Consider the following 26,358-nt stretch of genomic DNA (forward strand, 5'->3'; position numbering starts at 1 on the left):
GAGAATGCCTGTGTCTGGGGGGCTGCTGTGAGCACTGTGAGTGAAGTGCTGAAAGATTTGTTTTTAGAAGCAATGCGTACAGGCATAAAACTTGGTCTAATATACTGGAAAGTCTACTAAAGTGAGACTTTGTTCTTGTGTTTCTTGGCTATTTACATTGATTTGTTCTCAAGCTAGGTTGCTTTTCAATGTTTCAGTTTGCTTCCACTGCTAGCAAAAAAAGACCTCTACTAGTTACTCACTGGACCTGTTACCAAGGTAACCTTCATTTTTTATTTAACCAGGTAAAGTTGACTGAGAATACATTCTCATTTACAGCAACGACCTGGGGAATAGTTACAGGGGAGAGGAGGGGGATGAATGAGCCAATTGTAACCTTGGCATGATTAGGTGGCCGTGGTGGTCGGAGGGCCAGATTTGGGAATTTATCCAGGACACCGGGGTTAACACCCCTACTCTTACTATAAGTGCAACGTGATCTTTAGTGACCACAGAGTCAGGACACCTGTTTAACGTCTAATCCGAAAGACAGCACCCTACACAGGGCAATATCCCAAATCACTGCCCTGGGGCATTGGGATATTTGTTTTAGACCAGAGGAAAGAAAAAGTGCCTCCTGTTGGCCCCCCCAACACCACTTCCAGCAGCATTTGGTCTCCCATGCAGGACCAACCCTGCTTAGCTTCAGAGGCCAGCCAGCAGTGGGGTGCAGGGCGGTCTCCCATCCAGGACCAACCCTGCTTAGCTTCAGAGGCCAGCCAGCAGTGGGGTGCAGGGCGGTCTCCCATGCAGGACCAACCCTGCTTAGCTTCAGAGGCCAGCCAGCAGTGGGGTGCAGGGCGGTCTCCCATCCAGGACCAACCCTGCTTAGCTTCAGAGGCCAGCCAGCAGTGGGGTGCAGGGCGGTCTCCCATCCAGGACCAACCCTGCTTAGCTTCAGAGGCCAGCCAGCAGTGGGGTGCAGGGCGGTCTCCCATCCAGGGACCAACCCTGCTTAGCTTCAGAGGCCAGCCAGCAGTGGGGTGCAGGGCGGTCTCCCATCCAGGACCAACCCTGCTTAGCTTCAGAGGCCAGCCAGCAGTGGGGTGCAGGGCGGTCTCCCATCCAGGACCAACCCTGCTTAGCTTCAGAGGCCAGCCAGCAGTGGGGTGCAGGGCGGTCTCCCATCCAGGACCAACCCTGCTTAGCTTCAGAGGCCAGCCAGCAGTGGGGTGCAGGGCGGTCTCTCATCCAGGGACCAACCCTGCTTAGCTTCAGAGGCCAGCCAGCAGTGGGGTGCAGGGTGGTATGCCGCTGGCTCCAAGCAGCAGCCGAAATATTTTGTCTGTGATATTTTGGTTAGAAAACTCAGATCACGGAATATTAAATTAAATCGAGCAATATACCACATTACTTCTTACTAGTAATACATTTCATGTTTTAGAAACATTGCTAAGCGTGCTCATCTATTTTTTTGGTGTAATTATGGTGGAAACAAATATTGTGGCTGGTAGATTATAGTGGCTGGTAGATTATAGTGGCTGGTAGATTATAGTGCCTGGTAGATTATAGTGGCTGATTATAGTGGCTGGTAGATTATAGTGGCTGATTATAGTGGCTGGTAGATTATAGTGCCTGGTAGATTATAGTGGCTGGTAGATTATACTGGCTGGTAGATTATAGTGGCTGGTAGATTATGATAGATTATAGTGGCTGGTAGATTATAGTGGCTGGTAGATTATAGTGCCTGGTAGATTATAGTGGCTGGTAGATTATAGTGCCTGGTAGATTATAGTGGCTGGTAGATTATAATGGCTGGTAGATTATAGTGGCTGGTAAACAAAAAAGTGAGTTTTAGGCCCCGATTCCACATCACAACACGTTGCCAAATTCCAATGATTGAACCAGGGTGAGCCCAGTGGCCGGCTACTGACATATTTCATTTCTGTTCTTAAATCCATTTTAGAGAGGCTGTGATTTGTGATGTTTTTTGTTGAAGCCATAACCTCTCAAGATAGGAGATGCTTATAAAAACATGATAAATGTTGAAGTGTTATGAGATACAGGTCAGAGATACAGGTCATCTCTGAAACAAAAACAGTCAAAGCTGCCTTTGGCTCCGTAACTCTAAAATAAGACTGTGGTCCCTGAGGGATGTTTATCCTTGCCTTTTAAATCAAATATTTAATTATACCTGGGTCTCTAATCTCAATAGATACCCCTACAAAGCAGTATATTACCAGTGAAATATTAAAAAGAGACTGTAGCCCCTTGAGTATAGGGGTAAACTTTCTAAAGGACACATATACATACTACCACCTAGTGGTGAAAAGACATACTGGGTCTGGGACACAAAAACAACATGTGGATTAAACAACATTTATCTTTTAATCATCAGATACAGATCAACGAAAATACAATTGACAAAACAAAACAAGCAACATAAGTGGGAATATAAACAGTTGATCTGACAAGGCAAACGTACCCATCAGAGGGTGTACGGATGTAAAAACCAGAAAATTAATCAGTACAACCCTTCCCAAACAGCCCATTACAACAACCTTGCTCCTGACAGTGTATATAGCTATATTTAGTTATTGCCATGGAAATGGGTGACATCTATTGTGTAGGCCTAGAAGTGCTGCCATGGATTTCACTCTAAGACTTGTAGGGAAAACACTGTCCCCAGATCAGGTTTAAAACAAAATGGAATACATACACACACACTTCCTAATTTCCCCCATTGTCATCTCCTAGCAACCCATCTCCTAGCAACCCATCTCCTTGTCCAGTTAGAGCATTGTTCTCCAAGCTTGGTTCTGGAGAGCTACAACGTATGCAGACATTTAGTCCAGCGCCGGGACTAACACACTTGACTCAACAGGCTTTTGCGCCAGCCCTGCACTAACATACCTCTTGATTCAGTGTCAAATGAGTAAAAGCCTGCAGACCCTGTAACTCTCCAGGACCAGGGTACTCTGAAGACCCCCAGTTAAACACTGGCCTCCCCTGGGGGTCCGTCGCTCTACCAGGCACCTCCAGTTAGACGGTGGCCTCTACATCCTGGGGGTCATCTCCCTCTAGCAGGCTGTAGGAGGCATGGCTCTGGAAGGGTCTCTGGAGGGGGTGGGACAGCAGCTTGGCCATGCAGTTGTGGAGCTCGATGGCCGGCCCACACAGAGATACCTCGAAGTGGTAACAGGTGCCTTTAGAGTCCAGGTTACAGAACGATGTGTAGATGTCCTACAGAGAGAAAAACACGGAAGAAATTACAGTTTGTAATTGTGAAAGGATATCTCCTCTAAGTGGAACAGTTTTTCAGGTTTCAGTGATAGAACAGGAAGTGAATTCGGAAAGTATTCAGAATTACAGCCTTATTCTAAAATGTATGGGGAAAAAATGAAAATGTTTGCGAAGTTATAAAAAATAGAAATACCTTATTTACATAAGTATTCAGACCCTTTGCTACGAGACTCGAAATTGAGCTCAGGTGATTGTGTTGAGGCACAATCTGGGGGAAGGGTACCAAAACATTTCTGCAGCATTGAAAGCCCCCAAAAACATAGTGTCCTCCGTCATTCTTAAATGGAAGTTTGGAACCACCAAGACTCTTCTTAGAGCTGGCCACCCGGCCAAACTGAGCAATAGGGGGAGAAAGGCCTTAGTCAGGGAGGTGACCAAGAACCCAATGGTCACTCTGACAGAGCTCTAGAGTTCCTCTGTGGAGATGGGAGAACCTTCCAGAAGGACAACCATTTCTGTAGCACTACACCAAATCAGGCCTTTATGGTAGAGTGGGCAGACGGAAGCCACTCCTCGGTAAAAGGCATGACAGCCCACTTGGAGTTTGCCAAAAGGCACCTAAAGGACTCTCAGACCATGAGAAACAAGAATCTCTCAGACTGTTTGGCCTGAATGCCAAGTGTCACGTCTGGAGGAAACCTGGCACCATCCCTACGGTGAAGCATGGTGGTGGCAGCATCATGCTGTGGGGATATTTTGCAGCGGCAGGGACTGGGAGACTAGTCAGGATCGAGGGAAAGATAAACGGATGAAAGTACAGAGAGATCCTTGATGAAAACCTGCTCCAGAGCGCTCATGACCCGAAGCACACAGCCAAGACAAAGCAGGAACGGCTTCAGGACAATTCTCTGAATTTCCATGAGTAGCCCAGCAAGAGCCCGGACTAGAACTGGATCGAACATCTCTGAAGAGACCTGGAAATAGCTGTTCAGCGATGTTATTTATTTATACATTTGCAAAAATGTCGAAAAAACCTGTTTTTGCTTTGTCATTATGGGGTATTGTGTGTAGATTGATGAGGAAAAAAACCCAATTTAAATCAATTTTAGAAAACTGCTGTAACATAACAAAATGTGGAAAAAGTCAAGGGGTCTGAACACTTTCAAATGCACTGTACAAAAGTATGTGGACCCCCCCTCAAATTTGTGGATTCGGCTATTTCAGCCACACCCGTTGTTGACAGGTGTATAAAATGAAGCACACCGCCATGCAATCTCCATAGACAAACATTGGCAGTAGAATGGCCTTACTGAGAAGCTCAGTGACTTTCAACATGGTACCGTCATAGGATGCCACCTTTCCAACTAGTCAGTTTGTCAAATTTCTGCCCTGCTCAAGCTGCCCCAGTCAACTCTAAGTGCTGTTATTGTGAAGTGGAAACATCTAGGAGCAACAACGTCTCAGCCGCAAAGTGGTAGGCCACACAAGCTCACAGAACGGGACCGCCGAGTGCTGAAAAATCGTCTGTCCTCGGTTGCAACACTCACTACCAAGTTCCAAACTGCCTCTGGAAGCAATGTCAGCACAAGAACTGTTCGTCGAGAGCTTAATGAAATGGGTTTCCATGGCTGAGCAGCTGCACACAACCCTAAGGTCACCATGCGCAATGCCACGCGTCGACTAGAGTGGTGTGAAGCTTGCCGCCATTTGACTCTGGAACAGTGGAAACACGTTCTCTGGAATGATGAATCCCTCAATGTGATCAAGACAAAGGAGATGATTGTAGACTACAGGAAAAGGAGGACCGAGCACGCCCCCATTCTCATCAATGGGGCTGTAGTGGAGCAGGTTGAGAGCTTCAAGTTCCTTGGTGTCCACATCAACAACAAACTAACATGGTCCAAGCACTCCAAGACAGTCGTGAATAGGGCACGACAAAACCTATTCCCCCTCAGGAGACTGAAAAGATTTGGCATGGGTCCTCAGATCCTCAAAAGGTTCTACAGCTGCACCAGAGAGAGCATCCTGACTGGTTGCATCACTGCCTGGTATGGCAACTGCTCAGCCTCCGACCGCAAGGCACTACAGAGGGTACTGCGTACAGCCCAGTACATCACTGGGGCAAAGCTTCCTGCCATCCAGGACCTCTATACCAGGCCGTGTCAGAGGAAGGCCCTAAAAATGTTCAAAGACTCCAGCCACCCTAGTCATAGAATGTTCTCTCTGCTACCACACGGCAAGTCTAGGTCCAAGAGGCTTCTAAACAGCTTCTACCCCCAAGCCATAAGACTCCTGAACATCTAATCAAAAAGCTACCCAGACTATATGCATTGTCCCCCCCTTTACACCGCTGCTACTCTCTGTTATTATCATCTATGCATAGTCACTTTAATAACTCTACCTACATGTACATATTACCTTAATTAACTTTTTGTTTCTTTTAAACTGCATTGTTGGTTAGGAGCTCATAAGTAAGCATTTCACTGTAAGGTCTACACCTGTTGTATTCGACTAATAACATTTGATTTGATGAATCACGCTTCAACATCTGGCAGTCCAACAGACGAATCTGGGTTTGGTGGATGCCAGGAGAACCCTTCCTGCCCCAATGCATAACACTGCCAACTGTAAAGTTTGGTGGAGGATTAATAATGTCTGGGGCTGTTTTTCATGGTTCGAGCTAGGCCCTTTAGTTCCAGTGAAGGGAAATCTTAACGCTACATCATACAATGACATTATAGACAATTCTGTGCTTCCAACTTTGTGGCAGCAATTTGGGGAAGGCCCTTTCCTGTTTCAGCATGACAATGCCCCCGTGCACAAAGCGAGATCCATACAGAAATGGTTTGTCGAGATCAGTGTGGAAGAACTTGACTGGCCTGCACAGAGCCCTGACCTCAACCCAATCGAACACCTTTGGGATGAATTGGAACGCCGACTGCGAGCCAGGCCTAATCGCTCCAACATCAGTGCCCAACCTCACTAATGCTCTTGTGAAGCAAGTCCCCGCAGCAATGTTCCAACATCTAGTGGAAAGACTTCCCAGAAGAGTGGAGGCTGTTAAAGCAGCAAAGGGGGGACCAACTCCATATCAATGCCCATGATTTTGGAATGAGATGTAAGACGAGCAGGTGTCCACTTACTTTTGGTCATGTAGTGTATATGAGCTGTAAGGTGCCACTAAAAGATGGAATAGTGTTTTTCAGCAGGCATCACAATCTTACACAGTAACATTTCAGAGCTTGGATGAATGTCTGTGCCGTTGTTCTCATTGAATACCTCCATCCCCTCCCTCTCCTCAACCACTCACCCTCCAGCTGGCCTCATCCCCCTGCTCCTCAGCCCCGTTGTGAAGGTAAACCACATCAAAGAAGAAGTAGGGAGACAGCAGCATGCTCTACAGGATGAGACAAGGACAGTTAGTGTCTCTGTTCGTATAATAACACAAACACTGAAAGAGCTAGGTCTCACGACAGATATAAGACACATGATACACAGCTGTACATAATAGTATTCAGTGACGAGTCAGAGCAGTAGACATCTGATAAGGTCATTGATTCAGTGTTGGTATAGTAGTAGAGTTAACAGTAGTAGGTTGATAGTGGTGGTATAGTAGTAGAGTTAACAGTAGTAGGTTGATACAGTGGTGGTCCAGTATTGTCCCTTACATTGACAGCGTCTGAGGGGCTGAACTGCAGCTGTCCAGCGTGTCTACTGTAGATGAGGAGAGTCCTGACTACAAACGGAGGGGGGATGGTCTGGATGTTATCCATGAGAGGAAGATCTATCTTCTGACGTCTACACGGACAGCAGAGGATACAGGACAGCAGTTACAACCACAGCAGAGGATACAGGACAGCAGTTACACGGACAGCAGAGGATACAGCACAGCGGTTACAACCACAGCAGAGGATACAGGACAGCAGTTACAACCACAGCAGAGGATACAGGACAGCAGTTACATGGACAGCAGAGGATACAGGACAGCAGTTACACGGACAGCAGAGGATACAGGACAGCAGTTACAACCACAGCAGAGGATACAGGACAGCAGTTACACGGACAGCAGAGGATACAGGACAGCAGTTACATGGACAGCAGAGGATACAGGACAGCAGTTACACGGACAGCAGAGGATACAGGACAGCAGTTACACAGACAGCAGTTACACGGACAGCAGTTACACGGACAGCAGAGGATACAGGACAGCAGTTACAACCACAGCAGAGGATACAGGACAGCAGTTACACGGACAGCAGAGGATACAGGACAGCAGTTACAACGACAGCAGAGGATACAGGACAGCAGTTACAACCACAGCAAAGGATACAGGACAGCAGTTACAACCACAGCAAAGGATACAGGACAACAGTTACAACCACAGCAGAGGATACAGGACAGCAGTTACAACCACAGCAGAGGATACAGGACAGCAGTTACACGGACAGCAGAGGATACAGGACAGCAGTTACATGGACAGCAGAGTACAGCAGAGGATACAGGACAGCAGTTACAACCCCAGCAGAGGATACATGACAACAGTTACACGGACAGCAGAGGATACAGGACAACAGTTACAACCACAGCAGAGGATACAGGACAACAGTTACAACCACAGCAGAGGATACAGGACAACAGTTAACCACAACAGGAGGGAAAAGTAGAGGTGATTAAAGGAGGAAGTGATGTAACTTACATAACACTAAGAAGATCCTCTAGATCTGGTGAATGATATTAAGGAGACAACTTCCAGGATGTTTAGCCCCAACAGTAATACAATACCACGCTAGACTACACTACAGGCTGAATGGCTTGTTGTTGTTGTGACAGAGGAAGGATACTGAAGGTTTCACACACGTTGGTGTCCAGGTCATAGAGACAGCTGCACAGCTCCCTGGGGTCAGAGGTGAAACCTGACAGCTAAGAGAGAGCGACACACACACACACACACACACACACACACACACACACACACACACACACACACACACACACACACACACACACATGCATACGGAAAGGATGGAATAGTATTAGACTCAGATTGGAAATACAGTACCATGTGATAACTGAGCATAATAATAACGGTTTGGTTGTGGCCTTCAGGAAAAATAAATTTACTTAAAGTGAATGGGTCAACAACACTCACCCACAAGGCATCATCATTAACAACCACCAGGGCAAACTCATGGCGCTTGTCAATCTTGTGCTTTGTTCTCACAAACATCTCAATCATCTTCTGGGAAATATTGAGAGCGTTGGTCTTGGATCTGAAGGGAGAGGGGAAAGGATTCAGAACTTGGACATAGTTAGAGAGTGGCCACTTCACATGTCGTCAAGCAGATAAAGATATGGGGTGACAGGTAGCCTAGTGGTTAGAGCATTGGGCCAGTACTCTGCTGTTAGGGGCAGCAGGTAGCCTAGTGGTTAGAGCATTGGGCCAGTACTCTGCTGTTAGGGTCAGCAGGTAGCCTAGTGGTTAGAGCATTGGGCCAGTACTCTGCTGTTAGGGGCAGCAGGTAGCCTAGTGGTTAGAGCATTGGGCCAGTACTATGCTGTTAGGGGCAGCAGGTAGCCTAGTGGTTAGAGCATTGGGCCAGTACTCTGCTGTTAGGGGCAGCAGGTAGCCTAGTGGTTAGAGCGTTGGGCCAGTACTCTGCTGTTAGGGGCAGCAGGTAGCCTAGTGGTTAGAGCATTGGGCCAGTACTCTGCTGTTAGGGGCGGCAGGTAGCCTAGTGGTTAGAGCATTGGGCCAGTACTCTGCTGTTAGGGGCGGCAGGTAGCCTAGTGGTTAGAGCGTTGGGCCAGTACTCTGCTGTTAGGGGCGACAGGTAGCCTAGTGGTTAGAGCATTGGGCCAGTACTCTGCTGTTAGGGGCAGCAGGTAGCCTAGTGGTTAGAGCATTGGGCCAGTACTCTGCTGTTAGGGGCAGCAGGTAGCCTAGTGGTTAGAGCATTGGGCCAGTACTCTGCTGTTAGGGGCAGCAGGTAGCCTAGTGGTTAGAGCATTGGGCCAGTACTCTGCTGTTAGGGGCAGCAGGTAGCCTAGTGGTTAGAGCGTTGGGCCAGTACTCTGCTGTTAGGGGCAGCAGGTAGCCTAGTGGTTAGAGCATTGGGCCAGTACTCTGCTGTTAGGGGCGGCAGGTAGCCTAGTGGTTAGAGCATTGGGCCAGTACTCTGCTGTTAGGGGCGGCAGGTAGCCTAGTGGTTAGAGCGTTGGGCCAGTACTCTGCTGTTAGGGGCGGCAGGTAGTCTAGTGGTTAGAGCATTGGGCCAGTACTCTGCTGTTAGGGGCAGCAGGTAGCCTAGTGGTTAGAGCATTGGGCCAGTACTCTGCTGTTAGGGGCGACAGGTAGCCTAGTGGTTAGAGCATTGGGCCAGTACTCTGCTGTTAGGGGCGACAGGTAGCCTAGTGGTTAGAGCATTGGGCCAGTACTCTGCTGTTAGGGGCAGCAGGTAGCCTAGTGGTTAGAGCATTGGGCCAGTACTCTGCTGTTAGGGGCAGCAGGTAGCCTAGTGGTTAGAGCATTGGGCCAGTACTATGCTGTTAGGGGCAGCAGGTAGCCTAGTGGTTAGAGCATTGGGCCAGTACTCTGCTGTTAGGGGCAGCAGGTAGCCTAGTGGTTAGAGCGTTGGGCCAGTACTCTGCTGTTAGGGGCAGCAGGTAGCCTAGTGGTTAGAGCATTGGGCCAGTACTCTGCTGTTAGGGGCGGCAGGTAGCCTAGTGGTTAGAGCATTGGGCCAGTACTCTGCTGTTAGGGGCGGCAGGTAGCCTAGTGGTTAGAGCGTTGGGCCAGTACTCTGCTGTTAGGGGCGGCAGGTAGTCTAGTGGTTAGAGCATTGGGCCAGTACTCTGCTGTTAGGGGCAGCAGGTAGCCTAGTGGTTAGAGCATTGGGCCAGTACTCTGCTGTTAGGGGCGACAGGTAGCCTAGTGGTTAGAGCATTGGGCCAGTACTCTGCTGTTAGGGGCGGCAGGTAGCCTAGTGGTTAGAGCATTGGGCCAGTACTCTGCTGTTAGGGGCAGCAGGTAGCCTAGTGGTTAGAGCATTGGACTAGTAACCGACAGGTTGCTTGATCGTATCCCCGAGCTGACAAGGTAAAAATCTGTCATTCTGCCCCTGAACAAGGAAGTTAACCCACTGTTCCTAGGCTGTCATTGAAAATAAGAATTTGTTCTTAACTGACTTGCCTAGTTAAATAAAGGTTAATTAAAAAATATAAAATATGTCAACAAGACCAGAAGTAGAACAGACCCATTGAAGGACTCCAGCTTTTGTGATGACATCTCTTCAGAGAGATCCAAACAGATGATCTGTCATAATAAAAAATATAGGATTACAATCTTATAACAACCTGGTCTGAGCCAACCCCTTTGTACGTCCTTTCATCAGCCTAAATCCCAGGAGTGAACTTCATTAGCCCAATATCTCTCACAATGACATCCCTTTGATCTCATTCCGTTTCTAGTCATCAACAATACAGGACCACGCACCACTTTCTCTGGACAGTTGACGCGGGGTGCTCGTAGCTGGAACTCTGCCGTGGGAGGGATGGGGGGCGTCAGAGGAGCCTGGGTGGGTTTGGGCCTGTCCTTGGCCACTGCCGTAGGGGTGGGCAGGCCTACTATGGCATTGACCGTAGCTGCCACTATAGGGGTTACGGTCTGGGCTGTGGTGGCAGAGACTGTGGTGGTGGTGGAGCTAGGAGGACTGTCGCTGGTTGAGGCCTCCCCCTCTCCCTCCACTCGGCTGCCCACTGCGGGCTGCGGGGTGCTGGGGTTGCTGTTGCCTAGGCTACCAGTGCTGCTGCGCCGGTCCTCTGCACCCTCCGGGTTGGAGCGTGTTCTGGGCCGCAGCTCCACTGATCGCTCCTCTCCGTCTGCTGGGCCGGGCTGTGGGGTCTCCATGGATACTGGTTTCTGCGGGGATATATCATCACATATTTTAGTTATTACTTTATTTTAAAGGTTATTTGATGGAAACAGATGAGCTTAAAATATGGACACAATGAATGACACGTGTGATGCATCCGTGTGGGTTAGTGCTCTCCGAGATCCTTGAGACGTCCCTGAAGTCTAACCCCTACTCTAATCCTTTTAAATATCAACTTCAATGGGGTGACGTCCCAAGGAACCTGTTCAGACATCAATCCGTGTGATGCATTGGCTGGCCTGCTACTGGATTTGGTGTCGGGGGGAGAGGTGATATATTTGGCCTGTAGCCCTAGTGCGAGTGTCGGGAACCAGGGCGCATCCTCTAGTCTAGAAGTTCACAACCCTTCCTCAGAAATCCTCTCGGCTGTCAGGGGGCCAAATGAATCAGTCAGTGACGCAGCAGCCAGCCTATCGACAGCAACAGTGAATCAAATAGCAGTTCCCTTTTCACTGTACAACCGTTGCCGGACAGGGCAAAATGTGAGCCTAATCTCAAAAACAGCGGGCGAGGCTGCATATTGAATACATACAGGGGATGAATCAAGATAAATCCATAGCTAACAAACCAGCTAGCTAAATATTGGAACTAGCAATGTAAATGAACACAATCAAGACACCGGCTCAGGCAGCAGGCTGGCTAGCTAACGTTAGCAATCTCAGCATCGAAACTAAAGCATAGATATGCATAGTTATATTTAAAACGCTAACTTACATTTTTTTTCCCAGGAAATACCTCGGTTATACGTCTATAAAACGAAGAAAACAAATGAAATATAGTTCATATTTCGCTAACTATTTGTTGTGTACGGCCATTTTCCTGATCGGAAGGATGTCATTCAGGATTTCCGGCAGCGGGGAATTGTGGTTATTGTAGTCCAAATATGAAATTGTCCTGTAAAATCATATAATACTGTATGTAATCAGATACATTGTTGCTAATATTATGTCAATGGGTCCACTTATTTTCAGCAAACAAGTAACTTCCCCTTTATATGATGACACAATTCAAGTAAATAATAAAACAACATGAAGTTTATTAGTTCATATTTTTTATTTAACCAGGTAGGCCAGTTGAGAACAAGTTCTCATTTACAACTACGACCTGGCCAAGATAAAGCAAAGCAGTGTGACACAAACAACACAGAGTTACACATGGTATAAACAAACATATAGTCAATAACACAATAGAAAAATCTATATACAGTGTGTACAAATGTAGTGAGATTAGGGAGGTAAGGCAATAAATAGGCCATAGTGACGAAATAATTACAATTTAGCAATTAAACACTGGAGTGTTCATAAACATGAAGTGGACTTGGAAGCGCATTAAGAAGGATTACCAACCATATCGTCACTCAAATGTTTATGCTTAGCTTCTGAAAGTGGGAATCTCAATGGAGATAAAAACACAGTATAAAATCAGAGACAGACAGGAAGAGATCCAATGCCAGGGAGAACAAGGGTTGGGTTGGGATCACTATCTGATGTTTTTTCCATTTGCTACTAGATGCCAAAACGCCCTATTCTATGTATTGTGATATCCTGGAGCTGAGATGGAGCTGGAACAGACAGAGTGATGTCACTGAACTCCTAAAACTAAAATACCAATACACCAGAGGCTTCACACAGATAGAGAGATACAGAAATACAGAAATAGACAGAGAGAGAGAAATGGTGAGTGTCTGAGAGAGAGAGAGAGAGAGAAAGAGAGAGAGAGAGAGAGAGAGAGAGAGAGAGAGATATGGGGGGGGGCTCCCAGTCGAGCAGGGTAGGCAGCACACAGGCAGGCAGAAGTTTTACAACAGAGAGAAACGGAGGAACCATTGGAAGGTATAATTATACAAAACTACAGGCAACAGGATAGCAGTGTCTGGCTGCAGCAGCACCACAGAGGTTAGCTCAGTTCTCCAGTGTTTAATGGAAGTTAGTGGACAACAGATAGAAACAGGAGAATCACAGTGAACTTCTGACACAGAAGCCATGGAGGTAAGTCTATCATGTCCTCTTTGCTAACTGAATTTGTTTGGGGGGGAGGGGTTGTCAATTTGATCTTGTACCAAACCAAGCATGACACACATTGAAAGGTGCTGACTGCTAGCATGAAAACATTAGAGGGGGTAGCCTTCTTAACAGTCACATTAGAGTGCTTTATTTACCGTGAAGGCTACGTGTACCTGTACAGTAACCCACATTTTGCAATGAACTCACACCATTGATGTCTTTCATTGGACACATTTGTGTGTCAGATAATGCAGGGAACAGCTTCTTTTATTACTTTGAAGTCTGTCTGTGTATCTATCTGGTTGTATGATTGTCTTTGAGAGCTTGATATCATCTGTGGTTCAAACTCTAACCTTCCACATCCTTCTGTCCACTGCTTACTGTGTGTGTTGTACAGGTACCACAGTCACAAATGTTCCTTATACGTTGCTTAAAAGACAACTGTGTTTAACAGTTCAAGTAGGTTGATTTGTACATTTTATACACTATCAGAATTAAAGCAAGTAGTTGTAAAAGAGTGATGTTGTTTTCAGTTTGGCATGACTTATAGGTGTTTTTTTGGGCTACATATTTCTGAGCGGGAAGTGGTTTTGCAGGATGCTTCTGTTTCCTCCACTTCCGTTTCTCAAAACAATGGTTGTCCAAAGAGAACAACAATAACCTCCATGTCATGAGCACAGCAGCTGTCAGTCATTTAATGGAGAGCTCTATGGAAAGGACATATCAAATCCTTAGTGTTTGTTTACAGTAAAAAACAAAGGTCATATCAAATCCTTAGTGTTTGTTTACAGTAAAAAACAAAGGTCATATCAAATCCTTAGTGTTTGTTTACAGTAAAAAACAAAGGTCATATCAAATCCTTAGTGTTTGTTTACAGTAAAAAACAAAGGACATATCAAATCCTTAGTGTTTGTTTACAGTAAAAAACAAAGGTCATATCAAATCCTTTGTGTTTGTTTACAGTAAAAAACAAACGTCATATCAAATCATTAGTGTTTGTTTACAGTAAAAAACAAACGTCATATCAAATCATTAGTGTTTGTTTACAGTAAAAAACAAAGGTCATATCAAATCCTTAGTGTTTGTGTCCAGTAAAAAAGAAAGGTCATATCAAATCCTTAGTGTTTGTTTACCGGGAAAAACAAAGGTCATTGAATTGACTCAGGTCCAATATATTTTATGAAACAAAATGTAGTCAGAAAAAATGTCCATTATTTCCACACAGGAGTTCAAACGAGGGAGATCTGATACCCTGGACATACAGTCAGAGGGTGAGGAGATGACCCCGGTTACCCTGGTAGCCACAATGACCCCTGACCCCGAGGTGAACTCTGAGCCCTCCCAGGCAGAGCTGGCTCAGTGTGAGGCGGAGGTCGGAACTCTACTCAGCATCATTGCTGAACTCAACAGGAAAATGGGTGCATTACAAGCACCAAGGTGTGTGTTAGAGAAAGAGAGAGAGAACATTCTTCATGGAGCTGTAAAATATCACTAGACTTGCCCTGAGCTGCGTGCTCATAGAAACATGTACTTCTTTCCTCTTCAGTGATCCAGATGACCTTAAACCACAGGAGCCAGTCATCCTCCCTCCGGCTCCAGCCTCCCTGTCCAGCCCTTCTCCATCCCTCTGCAACCCAGAGAAACGCACTGGCACCGCATCTAAAACACCAGTAACCAACAGAGGTTGGCATAGGCTCCATGGCATGACTTCACAATTCACAATACCCACACATCCATCTCTCTCTCTCTGTGTGTGCTGTGCTTTGTAGCATTGAGCAGAAAGGGATGATGGTTGTAGTTCTGGCTACTGTGCCAGACCAAATATAATCTATTTGTGTGTCCAAAGAAAAGAACAGCCTCTATCATTTGGGAGGTTTTCATTTTCTTGGTAATCCGCCTGTTTTTGTTTCTTGGTCATACTCTTCTGAATCCTCGTTTAGAAACAGTAGAAAGCATTCATACTTGTCTCAGTTTACCCATATCCTAACCTCATCCCCAGGCTCAGTTTACCCATATCCTAACCTCATCCCCAGGCTCAGTTTACCCATATCCTAACCTCATCCCCAGGCTCAGTTTACCCATATCCTAACCTCATCCCCAGGCTCAGTTTACCCATATCCTAACCTCATCCCCAGGCTCAGTTTACCCATATCCTAACCTCATCCCCAGGCTCAGTTTACCCATATCCTAACCTCATCCCCAGGCTCAGTTTACCCATATCCTAACCTCATCCCCAGGCTCAGTTTACCCATATCCTAACCTCATCCCCAGGCTCAGTTTACCCATATCCTAACCTCATCCCCAGGCTCAGTTTACCCATATCCCAACCTCATCCCCAGGCTCAGTTTACCCATATCCTAACCTCATCCCCAGGCTCAGTTTACCCATATTCTAACCTCATCCCCAGGCTCAGTTTACCCATATCCTAACCTCATCCCCAGGCTCAGTTTACCCATATCCTAACCTCATCCCCAGGCTCAGTTTACCCATATCCTAACCTCATCCCCAGGCTCAGTTTACCCATATCCTAACCTCATCCCCAGGCTCAGTTTACCCATATCCTAACCTCATCCCCAGGCTTAATTGTTTGCTACTGCAGAGCTGCCTGGGTACGGGATTACCAATATCCAAATGTTAGCAGTTGACTACAAAGAGTAGCCATCAGTAGGTTATCCACATCCTTTCACAACATTTATAATGAATAGAATATATAGACTTTCTAAATGGTGTACAGATCTTTAGTGATGACAGTAATAGCGTGTCTGCTCTGTGTTGTCCTGCAGAGGGTAGTGGTGAAGTATGGTCAGAACTCCAGGGAGCCATGTCTGTTCTGGAGGGTTCCATCAACACCAGGAGGGCCTGGGCTGCCTCTCACACTGCCTGTGGGCAGGACAGACAGACGGAACACCTCACAGCCACCAGGGACAGCTGGGTACAAGTAACACAGGTGAGACATGGTCACTAGACATGGTCATCACAACATCATTTTTTATTACCATGTAACAAGCTAGTTGGAATAACACTTTATCAATGTGAACTATATTTAAACTTGTAACTTTGTTTTGACACACTAACAGGATATTTTCGAAACACGGGCTACAGTGCTGTAACTACCAGTTGAGTGACCTATGTAGGCCAATTACCACGTGGGCCTCAAAACCTAATTACCATGGAATCATGCCTAACTAATTAAGTTATGTGTGACCTCAAACTTCTCCTCAGGTCTTAGAGGAGATGGAGAGAGAGTTTGGGATCTCGTACCCGTCTGGTCTGCCCCCTGAGGAGCGTCAGCAATACCAGAAGGACATCCTGGCACTTCACCAGCGGAACTGTGACCTGCGCAGCAGCCTGCAAAGCAGACAGGAAGAACTGGAGGGGGCAAAGGTCACGGTGGGAGACATAGAGGTTGAGAGGAACAGTCTACATGAGAGGGTAGGTGGAAGTGCAACGGGCTACATCTCAATAATCCTAGATCTAAAAGGATTTGTGAAATCAATTTGGTGAAAACTCCACAAACTAGCCAATCAGAGAGCTAGGGAGAGCTATGACCATACAGTTTACTGTATCTTTCTGATCTAGCATCATAATGCTTTGGTTGAAACCACAATGGTCAAACTATGTCTGTCTGCTGGCGAATGGCTAAACTCTCTCTGTCTATGGGTCTGGTGCCAGTTACTGGGTCTCCATAAGGCGTGGCGATCAGGCAGCCTCTCTCCTCCCTACAGCTCCTCAGGGAGCTCCAGTGGTGTGGTTCTGAGTCCTGGCTGGGCCTCCCCTGGTTCCCCTGGTTCCCCTTCATTCCTTGGCTCTCCTCCCTTCCCCGGGTCACCTCTGTTCCTCAGGAGACCCATCGCCATGGGGATCTTCCCGGCCCTCTCAACTGGGGGGGACATATCCTCCTCGGCCTCTCCATCACCCTCCCCCTGGCCTGGGAGTGTCCCACAAGGCAGCCCCTGTCGTAGCCCCAACCCCAGCGTCAGCCTGGAGGGTGAGACAGACAGACTACAGAGGTACGTACAACTGAGAGGGTTAAATTACAACATGGAATAGATCCCAGATCTGCTGGTGTGGGTCAGTGTTTGCCAACTGGTGTGGTGTGTTGTGTGGTGTGTTGTGTGTGTTGTGTGGTGTATGGTGTGTGGTGTGTGGTGTGTGGTGTGTTGTGTGGTGTGTGGTGTGTTGTGTGGTGTGTGTTGTGTGGTGTGTGGTGTGTTGTGTTGTGTGTGTTGTGTGGTGTGTGGTGTGTGTTGTGTTGTGTGGTGTGTGTTGTTGTGTGTTGTGTGTTGTGTTGTGTGGTGTGTGTTGTGTTGTGTGTTGTTGTGTGGTGTGTGTTGTGTTGTGTGGTGTGTGTTGTGTGGTGTGTGTTGTGTTGGGTGTCGTGGCCCTGACCTCCCTCGATAACCCCCACAGGTGTATAGAAAGGCTGAAGGCCCGGAACGAGCGTCTGACTGCAGCTCTGGACAGGAGAAAGGGAGAGTCTGAGCAGATCAGTATGACGCTCAGCAGACACGAAGCTGACAGCACAGCCCTGCAGATGGCTCTCCAATACTGGTACAGACACACACATGGCTACATACAGGAAGTAGACAATAACATGGCTATATACAGGAAGTAGACAATAACATGGCTATATACAGGAAGTAGACAATAACTGTCACGTCCTGACCAGTAAAGGGGTTATTTTGTTATTATTGTTTGGTCAGGACGTGGCAGGGGGCTGTTTGTTTTATGTGGTTCGGGGTGTGTTAGAGTATGTGTTTATGTAGAGGGGTGTTTGATTAGATTAGTCCGGGGTTTTTGGTTACGTTCTATGTTGTGTATTTCTATGTCTGATCTAGGGTGTTTAGTTCTATGTTTAGTTTATTGGGATTGGGGCCTTCAATTGGAGGCAGCTGTTTCTCATTGCCTCTGATTGAAGGTCCTATAATTAGGGGTGTGTTTGTTATGGGAATTCTGGGAGGTTGTTATTGCATAGCTGTGTGTAGCCTGCATTACTGTTTGTCGTCAGTTCGTTTTTCTTGTTTTGTTTAGTAAGTGTTCTAATAAAGTTAAAATGAGCACTCAACCCGCTGCATTTTGGTCCACTACCTACGACGACCGTTACAACAACATGGCTATAAACAGGGAGAAGAAAATAACATGGCTATATACAGGGAGAAGAAAATAACATGGCTATATACAGGAAGTAGAAAATACAATGGCTATATACAGGAAGTAGACAATACAATGGCTGTATACAGGAAGTAGAAAATAACATGCCTATATACAGGAAGTAGAAAATACAATGGCTGTATACAGGAAGTAGAAAATAACATGCCTATATACAGGAAGTAGACAATACAATGGCTGTATACAGGAAGTAGAAAATAACATGCCTATATACAGGAAGTAGACAATACAATGGCTGTATACAGGAAGTAGAAAATAACATGCCTATATACAGGACGAAGAAAATAACATGGCTATATACAGGCAGTAGACAATACAATGGCTATATACAGGAAGTAGAAAATAACATGGCTATATACAGGGAGTAGAAAATAACATGGCTACATACAGGGAGTAGAAAATAACATGGCTATATACAGGGAGTAGAAAATAACATGGCTATATACAGGAAGTAGACAATACAATGGCTATATACAGGAAGTATAAAAATCGAGTCCATGTGCAGGGGGAGGGGAGGTAATTGAGGTAGCTATGTACATGACTAGGCAACAAGATAGATAATAAACAGTAGCAGCAGTGTATGTGGTGAGGGTGAAAGTGTGTATGAGTGTGTGTATGTGTGTATGTGTGAGTGTGTGTGTGTGTGTGTGTGTGTGGCATATACATGTGTGTATGTGTTAAGTGTGTGCAGGCGTTTGTAGTCTGTATGTGTGTGTTGAGGTGTCAATGTAAGTATGTGTCAGTGTGTGGGTAGAGTCCAGTGTGTGTCAGTGTGTGGGTAGAGTCCAGTGTGTGGGTAGAGTCCAGTGTGTATCAGTGTGTGGGTAGAGTTCAGTGTGTGGGTAGAGTCCAGTGTGTATCAGTGTGTGGGTAGAGTCCAGTGTGTATCAGTGTGTGGGTAGAGTCCATTATGTGGGTAGAGTCCAGTGTGTGGGTAGAGTCCAGTGTGTATCAGTGTGTGGGTAGAGTCCAGTGTGTGTCAGTGTGTGGGTAGAGTCCAGTGTGTGTCAGTGTGTGGGTAGAGTCCAGTGTGTGGGTAGAGTCCATTGTGTGGGTAGAGTCCAGTGTGTATCAGTGTGTGGGTAGAGTCCAGTGTGTATCAGTGTGTGGGTAGAGTCCAGTGTGTGGGTAGAGTCCAGTGTGTGGGTAGAGTCCAGTATGTGTCAGTGTGTGGGTAGAGTCCAGTGTGTGGGTAGAGTCCAGTGTGTGTCAGTGTGTGGGTAGAGTCCAGTGTGTGTCAGTGTGTGGGTAGAGTCCAGTGTGTGTCAGTGTGTGGGTAGAGTCCATTGTGTCAGTATGTGGGTAGAGTCCAGTGTGTGGGTAGAGTCCAGTGTGTGGGTAGAGTCCAGTGTGTGGGTAGAGTCCAGTGTGTGGGTAGAGTCCAGTGTGTGTCAGTGTGTGGGTAGAGTCCAGTGTGTGGGTAGAGTCCATTGTGTGGGTAGAGTCCAGTGTGTGTCAGTGTGTGGGTAGAGTCCAGTGTGTGGGTAGAGTCCATTGTGTGGGTAGAGTCCAGTGTGTGGGTAGAGTCCAGTGTGTGTCAGTGTGTGGGTAGAGTCCAGTGTGTGGGTAGAGTCCAGTGTGTGGGTAGAGTCCAGTGTGTGGGTAGAGTCCAGTGTGTGTATATAGAATCAGTGAAAGAGAGTTAGTACAAAAAAGGGTCAATGCAGGTAGTCTGGGTAGCCCTTTGATTAGCCATTTAGCAGTCTTGTTTAGTTAAGGGTTTGTTGTAGAAGCTGTTCAGGGTCCTGTTGGTTCCTGGTACCACTTGCCGTGTGGTAGCAGAGAGAACAGTCTATGACTTTGGTGGCTGGAGTCTTTGACAAGTGTTGGGGCCTTCCTCTGACACCGCCTGGTATAGAGGTCCTGGATGTCAAGGAGCTCAGCCCCAGTGATGTACTGGGCCATACGCACTACCCTCTGTAGCGCCTTGCAGTTGTCGTACCAAGTGGGTATGCAGCTCGTCAAGATGTTCTCATTGGTGCAGCTGTCCATGTTTTTGAGGATCTGAGGGCCCATGATGAATCTTTACAGCCTCCTGAGGGGGAAAAGACATTTTCGTGCCCTCTTCACAACTGTGTGGACCATGTTCATTTCTCAGTGATGTGGACACATTGAGGAACTCGAATGTGTAAGACCTGCTCCGCCATCGCTGTGGATGAGGGGCTCGCCCCTTCCGTTTCCTGTAGTCCACCATCAGCTCCTTTCTCTTAATGACGTTGAGGGAGAGGTTGTTGTCCTGGCAGCACAGGTCCAGGTCTCTGACCTCCTCCCTGTTGGCTGCCTTCTTCGTCATCGTTGATCAGTCCTACCGCCGGTCATGTCGTCAGCGAACTTGATGATGGTGTTTGGAGTCGTACGCTACGTCCACCAGCCGGCTCTTTCTCTAGCAAACATATGTGGTAGCAATGGAGCCTGGGGAGGTTATGTAGCACTGTAACCTACATCTGTGTTACATTTACATACATTCCGTGGTGACACCTGTTCCTCTATGACCATGTGCTTTGAGAGTGTTATGCTGCTGCTATATATACTGATGAAACGTTTTCCCTGTTTGATCGACAGCGAGGAGTGTGAGGAGGCCTACAGTGAGTTACTGTCTGTGTACGAGGGCAGGAGACAGCAGGTCACACCACACTGGAGACACACAGCAGGTGGCTAACTCACACACACACACACACACACACACACACACACACACACACACACACACACACACACACACACACACACACACACACACACACACACACACACACACACACACACACACACACACACACACTCATAGCAGTTCATTCCTCTTCCCAGGCCCGGTCATGGAGAGTCAGCAGCCCAACAGTCCCAGGCCGTCCCTTAGGAGTCTAAGAACTGAGGAGTTGTCAACCTCCTTCTCAACACCAGGGGGTGCTGCTGAGACAGAAACACACATCCAGACCAGGTTCCATCTTTATTATCCAGCCAGGTCTGTCTGTGGCAGATCAAATAGCATTTTCTGACTATAATAGAAAAACTGTTATCTCCCTTTGGCTTCATGAAATAACATTGACAAACATTTAAAACTGAAACAACATCAAAACATTGTCTGATAAAACACGACCTACTCTCACCACAGGGGGTCCGAGGTAGAGGGGTGCGAGGCGGACATTCGGGAGCGTATTGAGCGGTTGAAGCAGGACAGGGCAGCAGTGTGTGTCCCTAAGCCAGGGCCTGGGGGAGAGGGGAATCTCAGCCCAGATACAGGCACCCTGGCTGGGCTTAGAGGGAGCCGCGGAGCACAGGGGGGCCAGGACACCTCCAACCCCCAGAGCACCAAGAGAGAGAAGGCTGTTCTGCTCTATGACCTGGTCACTGTCAGGGTGGGTGATATACATTGTACTACACACTTTACTGTACTGTGTCGGCTTTACATTCAATTCATGAAATATGAATCTGAATACTAGAATTTTGCACAGACTATTTCTGTCTTTGACTATCCAACAGTATAACTATAACTTTGCTATATACATGGTGTGTATAGTTTTGATCAAAGAGAGATACAATGACTGTTTTTTTTGTTTTACAAGCAACTACACAGTAGTAGACTGTAAGATCCAGAGATGAAGATATGAACATAATAATCACAGTGTAATGAGCATAGCCCAGAACCATGGTGTGGAATCAGAATAATCATTTCAGAAGAATAATTCAGTTGTTTAAATTCAGAAGGCTGCTTAATTCATCTTCATTTGCATATAGCCAGGAGAGGCCAAACTATTTATAGAGGCACATATTTCCAGACAGATATTTCCAGACAGCTATTTCCAGACAGATATTTCTGGACGGACCAATTGAGTCTATATTAGTGCTTGTCTTAACACCTTTTTTTATGCTGTGAGCCCTTTGGAAGCTTCCTCTGATGCACAAAAAAACAAAACCAATATTTATAGTCTCGACCCACTTTTTTTGTCTCGACCTAAAAGGAATCATTCACTAACAACTAGTGTGTCTTCGAGAAATGTCTGAGCTTGACTATGTGGTCATGTCTTATCTTTGTGAACCTCTTTATCTCAGTTGGTAGAGTGTGGCGCTTGCATTGTCACGATAGTGGGGTCTATTCCCGGGACCACCCATAGGTAAAACATGTATGACTGACTGACTGTAAGACAAGACGCTTTGGATAAAAGCATCTGCTGAAGGGAATCCATTATTATATGATCTATTATACAGGAGGAGATGTCGGAGCTGCGAGGTTTAATCCGTCTGACGGAGAAGGAGCGGAGGTGTCTGGACTGGAGTCTAATGGCCCAGAAGGCCCAGGATGCAGCTGGAGCCCTGATCTCTGAGAGCCTCACTGAGGAGATAGAGGACAGGAGGACAGAACAGCAGGTAACAACCCTAACCTATCCCTAACTTTAATTTAACCTTAACCTAACCACCTGAGAGCCTCGCTGAGGAGATAGAGGGCAGGACAGAACAGCAGGTAGCAGGACATCACAATCTGATCTGATTCTTCTGATCAATGACCAGTCATCTTTTACTTGCATATGTATCCTCCTAACCCTAGCGAACCCTTCCCCTAACTGTAACCCTGAGGAGTTGCAAAGTAGCTAAACAATAGAAAGTAGTTGAAAAGTTGCTAATTAGCAAAATATGCTAAAGTTGTCCGTGATGAGATTTGAACTCTTAACCTTTGGGTTCGCGTTATAAGCTCACCCATCAACCCTGACCAACCACCCTACTTTTAAGTAACCATCTGTCTCATGTGACCATACCAAACAAAATATATCATACTAATTCCAGTCCCCTGGATTTACATGTACTATATTACATCTTGTCTATGAGACCAGGCTGGTAATACTTGTAATGCAGCAAGTCTTATATACAAAGCCTTTTATTGTGCACTCATTTTGTTTGGAGACATCTTTCACCACACAACCATTGATCCAAAATATAAGTTCACTGTAAAATACCATGAGAACATTGATGTAAATCACCAAAACACAACAACGTTAACATCTCAATTTAGTTGATATAACAACCAGTTAATCCAATAGGCAAGATACAGTACGTGTCTCAAAATTGACCTTTGAATTTAATATGCCACAGTGCTGTAAATTACAGCACTTTAGGCACTACCCATCAACATTGACTGAAAATCCAATTTCCATCATCTCTATGCCGTGTGTGATCCAAGGTGGGATACTTGAAGACGTTTTTCACAATCATTGATGTGAAAAGTAAATGTACTGTTCCAATATCATTACAGCATAGATGTACTGTAATCAAATGAAATGTAATGAAAGAAAAGAAACATAACATTTAGCAGGCACTGATTTGCATCAAGCTTGTCTTGAGCCTTTGGCCATAGGTTCTCATCGATATCGCAGTAAATGTCCTCATTGTTCACGCAGCTGGGGGGGAAAACCTTTCGGCATGGCGAATCCAAGCTTGACATTGGTCTGAATTGATGTCATCATCGTGTGCCTCATCAATGGCCAGAAGGAGGGTGGCTCATTGGTGATGGAAAACATGATCCTTTCACATGTATAGTAATCCTATATTTATATTTTACCGTATTGTATTGTACTTGTATATTGTTGTGGACCTGTCTGGCTCAATTAGTAAGAGCATAGCACTAGAAACACCAGAGTTGTGGGTTCGATTCCCACTGGGGTCAAATAGGACAATGCATTGTTATCACTTTGGATAAAGTGTGACGTCTGCTATGTAAATTACATATATTATGGTGTTACAGTACAGTATTGGCCAATGCAGTTTTAGTAAAGCGGTGTGAAACCCTCTATCAAGAAGACCCCAGCAACTTCATGTTTACTGTACAGGCCATTTGTAACATACAGTGCATCTCATCTCTTGTCAATATCATAATAATACTTTACAGTATATATCATACTTAAATTCTTTATACTTTACAAACATACATTTTCATTATGTAGTTCTCAATCTGTAGTAGACAAACTAGTTTAAAATCTATAGGCATAAATTATTTATTAAGAGCAGTGTGATTAAGTAATAGTAAAATGCATTTGAACAAATGACAAGACAATTCTATAAAAAGTAATGTGAGCATGCCGAAAGGAAATTACTTTATATAATTATTTGATATGTCTTGTATTGTGAACTGTGTATTTCTAGATGAAACACTGATTGCGTTTGGTAGAAAAGTAACTTTATGATTGTGTGTGTTGTACTTAGTCAATTAAAAATATGCTTATAGTTTTGAAATAACTGCCTTTTTAATGATCTGTTATGAGTTTTGTACTAGGAGTTGTGAAAATGTACCAACACCCACAGAATCAGACTGAGCATTTCAAAAGGAGGCTCAGGGAAATACATTATAAAAAATATATATTTGAAGGTGGTTTTCATGAAATAAACACAGTGATTTATTAGACCTACAGAGATTATTTAAAATCTGAATTTCTCGTCAATAATCTTGGAGAAACGTGTACTTAAGTGGAAATCAAACAATCCTCCATCGTTAACACAACGGAAAGGTCACATGCTTTATGATCTAAATGTTGAAAGTTTGTGGGCGACGGAGAGAAACAAAATGGTGCAGTTTGAGGTCATGTAGTGGAGAGTGATGCAGCAGGTGGGTCTGGGCAGGGTGTGAGCAGGTGGGTCTGGGCAGGTGGGTCTGGGCAGGGTGTGAGCAGGTGGGTGTGAGCAGGTGGTTCTGGGCAGGGTGTGAGCAGGTGGTTCTGGGCAGGTGTGATGTTGTTGATGTTGGTGTGCGTCTGTATGCTGTTTACATGTGTATGTTTTCTATTGTTTAAACAACAAACAACGTATCAAAAAATTATAAATAATAGACGGGTAGCCCCTCCCTCCCTCCCTCCGTCCGTCCGTCCGTCTGTCTGTCTGTCTGTAGAATCACTACATCTTACCAATGCTTTGCGTCTGTTGTGTAGCAGGTTCAAACCCTGGTCTGGGAATTCCCCCTTAATCGCATCCATTAACTTTAACTGAAGTCATGAGTTCAATGACACAGGCCCAATGTGTTTCTGTTGTTGTTATTGTAGACGACCTATGACACCATATTGCATCAGAGGGATATACAGCTCAGCACGCTAGGAGCTAATGAGGATCTAATTACCTGTCATCTATTTGCCTGTTGTGTGTTCCAGAGGACTTCTGAGAACGAGGATAAGCTAAGCAGCAATGGAGACATCCCTGGGCCTCAAAACCGCACCATCCTTCGAGAGCTACAGGCTGTCCTGCAACGGTCAGAAACACTTAAAAAAAATATTTAAGGGAATATTTTCATATGGTTTCCAGGTTATGGGATAACATTTTAAGATGACACTACTTTGTAGTCAAGTGTGAAGTTCCAGAAATGTTCCAAACAATGTAAAAGAAAAATTGCTCCATGAATCAAGGTCAAAGTAACATTACCCAAATGTTACTGCTCTGGAATGTTCTCTAAGGGACATTCTCAGAACACTGAGGACAAATAGAACTCTGAGGAACACAATTCCCAGTGACGGGTTCAGGGATCCAAACTAGCTGTGTCTCTCCGCCATATCACAACCTTCCCTGGAGGCCTATCTGTTTGTAGACATATAGTATTGGTACTTTACATTGAATATAGAATGTATAACGAGAAAATAAGTCCTTAACTGACTGTACACTAAAGGCATGTTTATCATCAAGGGGTACTAGCTTTACTTGCATTGAGCATGTATCTTAAACAAAAGGTCTTCTGTAGTGTGTGTGTGTGTGTGTGTGTGTGTGTGTGTGTGTGTGTGTGTGTGTGTGTGTGTGTGTGTGTGTGTGTGTGTGTGTACTTACAAAGAGGTATTCAGCTGATCAGAATCACTTCAGCCCATCTCTCAGGGCATCTGTTGCCGGGTGTTAGACTGTTGCTTAGGAACGGTATCAGGAGAAATGCAGACTGAGGATGTAAATTGTTACTGGCTGTCTACTGGGGCTTACTGTTAGGGGGTTTATTCCTTCCAGATCAGCACTGAGGGTCCTTGAAGTTGGGTGTGTGTGGAATGAGAGAGTGTTTTGTTGTGCCTCAGGCCTTGTTC

At 45.8% G+C, this 26,358-nt stretch overlaps 2 protein-coding genes across 6 annotated transcripts in view; one reads left to right on the forward strand and one right to left on the reverse strand.

Moving 5' to 3' along the window:
* Window positions 1-2,344: 2,344 nt before the first annotated feature.
* On the reverse strand, window positions 2,345-11,996 carry babam1 (BRISC and BRCA1 A complex member 1). The gene is made up of 9 exons (XM_029708122.1): window positions 11,868-11,996; window positions 10,715-11,140; window positions 10,476-10,534; window positions 8,372-8,492; window positions 8,064-8,142; window positions 7,919-7,943; window positions 6,891-7,020; window positions 6,533-6,619; window positions 2,345-3,222 (listed from the first exon to the last, which is right to left on the reverse strand). The coding sequence occupies exons 2-9, from the start codon at window positions 11,126-11,128 to the stop codon at window positions 3,022-3,024; spliced, it is 1,116 nt and encodes a 371-aa protein (XP_029563982.1). The 5' UTR covers window positions 11,129-11,140; window positions 11,868-11,996; the 3' UTR covers window positions 2,345-3,021.
* An 880-nt stretch (window positions 11,997-12,876) lies between these two features.
* Window positions 12,877-26,358, forward strand: part of ushbp1 (Usher syndrome 1C binding protein 1) — a 32,451-nt gene continuing 18,969 nt past the window's right edge. For 4 of the 5 annotated variants that reach the window (XM_029708125.1, XM_029708124.1, XM_029708123.1 and 1 more), the window contains exons 1-12: window positions 12,877-13,141; window positions 14,382-14,593; window positions 14,703-14,839; window positions 15,940-16,103; window positions 16,379-16,588; window positions 16,829-17,166; window positions 17,567-17,707; window positions 20,888-20,976; window positions 21,134-21,287; window positions 21,438-21,681; window positions 22,532-22,690; window positions 25,453-25,550. In XM_029708125.1, the coding sequence (XP_029563985.1) occupies window positions 13,136-13,141; window positions 14,382-14,593; window positions 14,703-14,839; window positions 15,940-16,103; window positions 16,379-16,588; window positions 16,829-17,166; window positions 17,567-17,707; window positions 20,888-20,976; window positions 21,134-21,287; window positions 21,438-21,681; window positions 22,532-22,690; window positions 25,453-25,550 (1,952 nt within the window). In that variant the 5' untranslated portion in view covers window positions 12,877-13,135. The remainder of the gene's footprint in view (window positions 13,142-14,381; window positions 14,594-14,702; window positions 14,840-15,939; window positions 16,104-16,378; window positions 16,589-16,828; window positions 17,167-17,566; window positions 17,708-20,887; window positions 20,977-21,133; window positions 21,288-21,437; window positions 21,682-22,531; window positions 22,691-25,452; window positions 25,551-26,358) is intronic. The other variant, XM_029708126.1, reaches the window with a different exon arrangement.

Source organism: Salmo trutta, chromosome 22 (genome assembly GCF_901001165.1).
Source record: "Salmo trutta chromosome 22, fSalTru1.1, whole genome shotgun sequence".
Lineage (NCBI taxonomy): Eukaryota > Metazoa > Chordata > Actinopteri > Salmoniformes > Salmonidae > Salmo > Salmo trutta.